General features: G+C 58.1%; 1 protein-coding gene across 1 annotated transcript in view; it reads right to left on the bottom strand.

Moving 5' to 3' along the window:
* CAPN11 (calpain 11) overlaps positions 1 to 5,877 on the bottom strand; it is a 9,908-nt gene extending 4,031 nt beyond the window's left edge. The window contains 12 exon segments of the mRNA XM_009880415.1: positions 57 to 268; positions 564 to 575; positions 795 to 964; positions 1,044 to 1,204; positions 1,619 to 1,693; positions 1,905 to 1,990; positions 2,077 to 2,160; positions 2,730 to 2,898; positions 3,068 to 3,201; positions 3,344 to 3,462; positions 4,933 to 5,002; positions 5,599 to 5,877. Coding sequence (XP_009878717.1) covers positions 57 to 268; positions 564 to 575; positions 795 to 964; positions 1,044 to 1,204; positions 1,619 to 1,693; positions 1,905 to 1,990; positions 2,077 to 2,160; positions 2,730 to 2,898; positions 3,068 to 3,201; positions 3,344 to 3,462; positions 4,933 to 5,002; positions 5,599 to 5,844 — 1,538 coding nt within the window. The 5' untranslated portion in view covers positions 5,845 to 5,877.
* Positions 5,878 to 7,314: the final 1,437 nt, after the last annotated feature.

Raw genomic sequence — 7,314 nt, 5'->3', positions numbered from 1 at the left:
GAAAATGTCAAACTGCTCACAGACACAGGGTGTCCCCTGGCCAGGCAGGGACTCACTCTGTGTCCGACTGCTTCTCTGTGAAGACCCGCAGGACGAAGTCGGCCTCCTTGTGTGGCTCGAACGTGGAGGGCACAATGATGTACTCGCCCGGGGGCAGCCGGATCTGGTTGCTCACCTCCCGTAGGTTGATGAAGGTCTCAGACCGTGCCCGCGACTGGTTTCGCAGGAAGAAATCCTTCTTCAAGTGCACGTTCTGGCTGCCCTGGGCCTGGGGGAATGAACATGCTTGTGGACCACAGCTCCACGACGGGGGGACCCACTGGGAGCAGTGAAACCAAAGCCAGCCCCGTTGGGCAGGACATCCCTGCCCTGCCCATCCCAGCAGAAGCCATCCCTCCTGAACAGAGGTGCACAGCACCCATCAGTACCATAGCCACTGCCAGCGTGGTGGGAGCTCCCACACCACTGGGTGCACGTGCATACATGCATGTGCACTAAACCATTCCTGTCCACTCCTGTGCTCCTCTCCAAGAGGGGCTAAGCTCCAGCAGCTCAGGACGTACCTCCTCAGGAACCTGCAGGGAGGAGAGAAAAGGGAAAAAAAAAAAATTCAGAATCCCGGTACCTGCCCCCATCCCTTACAGAGCAGGGAGCATGGAACAGGAGACATTAATCCACAGACCAGCCAAAGCAGGTGAGAAAGGTTTCCTTGAGGACTGGGGTGCCAGGTCCAGGCAGGACTGGCAGGGCTGAGCTGGTTCCAAGGAAGCAGCAGTGGGGTGGGCAGGGGTTACCTCGTAGACAGCGAAGCCGATGGTGTGCATGTCGCCCCCGACTCGCCGCTCCCGTCGCCGGTGCTTCTGCATCAGAGCCACCAGGAAGCTGCAGGCCACTTCATCATCCCCAGGGTCATCATCCTCTTCCAGCAGCTTGATCTTAAACTGGGGGTTGATCCAGAACGTGGCTGGGAGGAAGAGGACACATGGATGAGACACCTGGCTCAATCATGCCACCAAGAGTGGAGATGCAGGGGGGAGAGGTACCTGGGTGATTCCTGCAGCCCCCGGCAGTGCTCCCCCGGCGCCATGTGCCCTCGAACACCTGCGTGTGCCACCTGCTAAGCTCATCCTTGGTCAGGGCATCGGGGGTCAGGTTGCAGATCTCCAGCCTGGAGAACTCCCTCATGAAGTCCCGGAAAGACATCCTGCAGGAGGCAGGCAGAGGTTGAGGCCAGGGCACTGCTGGGGTGGGAGGGAGGAGAGCGCGAGCAACTCTGGACCCAGCCAGTGTTTTGGGAGAATTAAGTGACAGCAAGATCTTTTACCTTGAGCAGTTATAGCTCATTTAAAGCCCACTACTGGGTTTGGGGAAGAAGGGATGTTTACCCTTCCTAGACATTTATTTTGCATTTAGTTGGGCTGAATTTCCTTGAAGGGAGGAAAATTATTAACGAGATCAGATAAGAAAATGCTAGCAGACTCTCTGGAGCTAGAAACCCAGCTCATAAAGGCAAGTCATGTGTTTCAGGTGAAGCAGGACTGTGGGATCTCTCCCCATCTCCTCTGCTTCTTCCCAGGCTGGCTGCTGAAGAAGAGCAGGACTTTGCTCCAGCACTCACCAGAACTCTCCATCCTCCATCTTCAGCTGCAGCTCTTCCCTGTCACCAGGGTCAATGTTGTTCCACTCAGAAGAGCTGGAGTACCAGGAGAGAGACAATGAGATGAGGACTACTCAAGGTGAATCGAGAGCACTTCAGAGCTGGCCCTCAGCTGCTCCCCTTGCCGATGCGAAGGCCACTGCATGCTGTGAACTTCCCCTCCGCAGTGCCATGCTCTCGACTGCTGTGTGCTCAGTGCCCGCTGCCCTGCCAGTGGAGGGACTGAAGTCCCATCTGTCCAACTCACCCATCGCTCCAGGCTCCGGTCCACTCCACCTGACCCCAGGGGTTCCTGATGCGGATGAGCTGTTACTGCTGACCCCGGTAGTTCACCTGCCAGCCAGCAGACACAGGAGGTTGAGCCCATGCCCCTGGCCAGGCTATTTTATTGCTATTAAAGTCTCACATAGCCAACTCACATCTCTGAAGGCTGTGACAGAATAGGCGTGGCCCTTCACCAGCTTCTTGAAGGTCACTGCTTCCATATCAAAGGCACTTGTGATCTGAGGAGAATGTGCAAAGCTCAAGTGAGTATGGTTAAATTCACATAGTCCTACCTCTACCCCTCCCTTCCACCATGTGGAGAATTCCCCTTGCTTTGCACTGCTCCAGCCAAGAGAAGCAGCAGATACCAGCACCCTCTATTCAAAGGCTGCTGGCTGAGGACAATGTAAAGACAGCTTCCCAGCCAGAAGACCCTGAAGGTCCATCAAGGAACCACCCAAACTTCAGAAAGCAAGAAAAGGATTTCATGAGAGGGAATGGATGGAAAACCTCACTCCAGATAATTCACAGATGCTGATGTAAGACATGGCCAGAGCTAAAGGCAGACCCTTCTTCAACAGCCCACACTTGAGATGGACATTCCCACTCCACCCAAAGGAGTCTGTTTCCAGCAGCTGGGCTGCAGCCCCACTTGCTGTGCCACGCTGGCTTTGGAAAGGGTGCTCTGCTACGAGGGGAAAGAAGTAACCTCCCACCCAGTGTCCCAGCGAGGGGACTGCTGCCACGATCTCAGGCTGTGAGGCCTCGCTTTGGCAGAGCCCCTGGCCTATACCGGCACACCACTTACGTCGATGGAGCAGCCCAGCAGGGACCCCCTCTCCAGCGCCTTGCGGATGATGTGGCCCATGTTGCGCGGCGGCCGCTTGAGGTCATACATCTCTGCCACGCCGCCGGTGAAGTCCTCAAAGCCCTCGGTGGTGCTGCCCCCTGAGAGCGACTCGTAGCAGCCGTTCAGCCTGAGCACCAGCCAGCAAGAGGGGCACATGAGGTGACAAGGACATCACACACTGCTGCTCCCCAGGCACCCAGTGCAAGCAGGGCCAGGGACAGAAGAGACCCCCCTCCCCTCCACAGCACCATGCCCTGTCCCCCACCCATCCCTGTGCCCATCACGGGGGTACATACTTGGCGTAGGCCTTCTCCAGCAAAGCACTCCAGAACTCGGTGCACTCTGCCGAGTGCACAAACAGGAGCTCCCCGTCCTTGGTGGGCAGCTGGTCATCCACCACCACGTCCACCCACTCACCGAACTGCCAGATCTGGGAGGTCAGGAGAGAGTGGGGTGAGCTCAGAGCATCACACAACTTGCTCATCCCTACCTCAGAGGGATGCCTTCGACCCACTGTCCTCCCTCCTGCCCCCATCCCACCAGCTGTGGAGGGACAGGAGCTCCCAGCCCACCTGGAAGTGGAAGATGCCAGCATAGTCCTCCTGGAAGCTCTGCCCATGGGGCACCACGCGGTGCAGGAGCTCCTCATTGAGCGTGAGGGAGCCGATGGCAGCCAGCAGCCAGCAGTCGCCTGGGGAAGGAGAGGAAGCCAGCATGAGCACCCACCGCCTCCCTAGCTGGGAGGATAGGTGACGGATATGTAGGAGCCCATGATGTGCTCTCCTCGCAAATATTTGGGACTCCCCAGCTCAAAAAGCACATGGAGAAACCAGAGAGGGTCCAGCAGACAAACAGACCTCAGGGAGCCAGGCTTGTTCAACTTGCCTTGGAGAGAAGTATTAGCTCAAGGAAAGAGGGAACGATCCTCCCTGACCTGGAGTCTGTGGCCAGACCACCACATACAGTCAGCACCAACAGCCCCCTCCTGCAGCTGTTTCTCTAGACCCTTCTGGGACTCATTTGTACGACTGCCCTCCACATCTCAGACAGCGAGTTCTGCAGCGGAATTACACTTTGCGTTTAAAAAAACATGTTATCAAGCGAGAGGTTTAATGCTGCTGCCCTGGCTTCTCAAATTGCGAGCAACACCACCACACTTTTCCTTGCAAGTGCTCTTAACCACAAGTGCTGCTCCAGGCCAGCAATATGCTTTAAATTCTTCGCCTTGGTTCCCCTTTCTCTGTTGCCTTTGAAGCCTGTCACACCTTAGCCTCGAGGCTGGATAACCTGTACCAGGCTGTGGTTTGACAAAATGGCATTCCAGACTTTTTAATGACCAATTGAACACCACCGAAGTGCTCTGGGCTGTTACGTGCTCCAGTTAACACCTCAAGTTTGTTCTAATTACCGGATGCATTAAATGTGGTCAGCCCTGAAACCAGTGTGCTATGTGTGTTAAGGTACATGATACTTCCAGTCAAGTACTCAACTTGATCCAGACCAGGACGACACTTATGGTGGTATCCAGATCTGGTTCCGATGACCACGAAATCCCAGTTGCCAGCCCTGCCAGCCTACCCAGCCCATTAACACTGCTCTGCTTGTCTCAGTGCCTCTGCCCGGGGAGATCCCCCTGGAGAAATGACAAATCACCACTTGTACTCCATAGCTCTCCTGTCAATTCCCTTCTGCAATACTGCATTGCTTCGCAAGCACATCCTCACCTCAGCTTGTTACTGTCATGCAGCTGCCATCCCTCACCATTTACCAAAGCAGGGAGCTCTTTGGAGCAGCTCCTAGCATTGTTGTCAGCATGTCTCAGGTATGGATCAACCTGACATCTCCCCTGACCTTAGCATGGTAAAGCTGTGTGCACATCGACCTATTTTCATGGATCCTTAATCTAGAGCCACCAGGACGCACAGGGTGTCCCCTCCCCCTCCCTTTCCAGTTCCCACTGCACTAAATGGGAAGGGAGCCTTTGGTACAGAGATGGTTGTGCAGAGGCTGGCATGAAAACACTCCACACAGGCCTGGGGAAAGGTGCTGTGAAACTGGTCCACCCTCCACCTTACACAAACACGTCTTCTCCAGCCATGTCAACCCTCCTCAGCCCACTGCTCTCTGGACCAACGTCCAAGGACAGATCTCCAGCACTCACCCAGAGCCCCCTGGCAGATGTCTGTCCGGGTTGCACCGCCAACGATGAACTGAGGGTCATCCACTAACTCCTGCAGGAGGAGGAGAGAATGAGATGCCTGTGCTGGATTTCGGCAGGGCCTGGGCTTCTGGGGGGCTGGCACCCGCTGCAGCTCTGACTCGGGAGGAAGGGTGTACTGTCCCCGAGAGATGCACCCCGCCTGCCCTCTGCCAGGGAAATCTGCTTGGCTGCAACCCCGAGGCCATCACGGTAAGGCAAGGCAAGGTCCTCTGCTGTAGCCATGGGAGGACACAGCTAAACAGACTAATAGCATTGCCCTTGCACTCGTGACACCAGGGGATATTTACACCTCGAGAGCCCCAAGTCAACAAGGGTGACACATCCATGCTACGACACCTAGAAGCAGTGATGTAGCCCGCCCATTTTAAAGCCCACAGTCTGCTGCCCAGAGGAAGCAGGGCCTGCTAGACATGACGTTTTTCTGAGCAGACACTCATGGGACATTGCTCTAGGCCCTTGGGAAAGGGGACTATGAAGCACTCGAGGACTTTGAGCACCGAGAGGAGCAGGCCAGGGCCAAGCTGCAGCTTGGAAAGCCACGTCAGTGCAGACATTGCAGGGCAGGGACACCAGCCCAGCCTGAGGAGAAGCAAGCCCAGCACTTACCGATGGACGCTTCCACTCCACCCCCCGCGTCTTGCTGGAGTGTGGCCCCAGCTCCTTGAATCCAAGGGCAGAGGGGCCGGCTGGGAACTGGGGGTCCCTAAAGAGAGCACCGCTCTCGATGCACTCCTGTTTGAGGGCCTCATAGTCTTGGTTGAGGTACTTGATGGCGTTGTTGTGTTGGCCAACCCCCTCGGCTCTCAGGCGGTCCCTCTGCAGACGGGCAGCCATCCCACCAAAGGGCATCATGGCTTGGCACCGGCAGCACTACCTTCAGCTCCGCTCCCTGCAACGAAATGGGCATGGCTGGGCTGAGGCAGGGCCTGGTACCCACGCATCCCCCTGGGGACATCAGCCATTTCACACAGTGCCAGGCTGGGAGGCTGGATCCCCAGCTCCCCACCACCCCCACAGCAGGGACCTTCTCCGTCAGCATCACCCCGGCGCAGCAAGCAGAGCCAGCACACAGAGCATCCCCAGGCTGGGCCCAGGCGCCAGGAGGACCTCCCCAGATCCTGTCCCCGGCAGCAGCCCTGTCCTGAGCCGTGGCCTCCAGCCCAGCCATTACAGCCCTGCCGTCTTGAGGGGAGATCGAAGGAGCAAACCGGCTTGGAGGGCCGGTTGGGAGGAGGCAACCCGCAGCAGCTCTCCTGTCCTGTCCCATCCCTGCTGCACGGAAAGGCCGAGCCTGGAGGAATTTCAGGCACTTTCCGCTCCCCGACAGCCTCTCCTCTCGGCACAGCTTTCCCGGACCTTCCCTCGTCCCGGCGTCAGCAGCCGCTAGACAGCTTCTCCCAGCTCCCGGTGCCTCTCCTTCTCCCTCTTCTTCTCCCTCCTCTCCCTCTCCCTCTTTTCCTTCTCCTTCTCCCTCTCCTTTCTCCTACTCCCTTCTCCCTCTCCCCGGCTGCCTGAGCACTGAGTCAATAGGGCTGGGAAGGGAGGAGCCCAGCGAGGCAGAGACAGCTCTATCTATGGGGCCGGAGAGGGAAGGAAGAGGCGGGACGGCCCTTCCCGACACACACACACTCTCACACACGCACACATGGGCCGGGTGACTCAAGCGGAGCAGCCTGCTGGCAGGCACATGGGAAGGGATGCGGGGTTCAGCGGGGCACCCCGGCACCAGGAGCCTGGGGCAGCGCAGACACCCCTCATCACCGCCCCGATCCCTCGCCGGCTGGTCCAAACCCCCCCCACCCACGGGTAAGCGGGGTCGCCTGCCGCAGGGACATGGGGAAGGTGCCACCACCATGGGGACCCTCCTCCGCCCCGGGCATTTGCAGCTTACCCTGCCCCGCTCCCCCGCCATCTCGGCTCCCGCTCCTTCAGCGGGGCTGGCGCCGAATTCTCCCGGAGGTTTCTCCGTACGAGGCAGCGGAGCAGTCTTTGGGAAAACGACCCAGGAGCTGGGAACCCACTCTGAGCAGCTAGACTGGGATGCCAAGCGCCGGCTGCTGCCTGCCCAGCACCCTATCCCAGGGAAGTGGGGTGCAGCCTGGCTCCGGAGGGACAGCCCTGCAGAGCTGCAGTAGCTGGGGGAAGGCAGGCAACAGCGAAAAGGAGCACAAGCTCTTGACATGTGCACAGGGCATAAGCCTGGCTGCTGCCCCAAGGGCCTGCCCTAACCAGAAGCTTTTCAGGAGGCAAATCCGCTCCTCCCCATCGCTCCTCCTGCCCTGGGATGCTCTAAACCTGCTGCCCTTCTCCGAGGTGGTGCTA

This window comes from Charadrius vociferus, unplaced genomic scaffold, assembly GCF_000708025.1.
Source record: "Charadrius vociferus isolate BGI_N301 unplaced genomic scaffold, ASM70802v2 scaffold62, whole genome shotgun sequence".
Lineage (NCBI taxonomy): Eukaryota > Metazoa > Chordata > Aves > Charadriiformes > Charadriidae > Charadrius > Charadrius vociferus.
The sequence above is the reverse complement of the archived record's forward strand: the minus strand, read 5'-3'. Positions and strand labels throughout refer to the sequence as shown.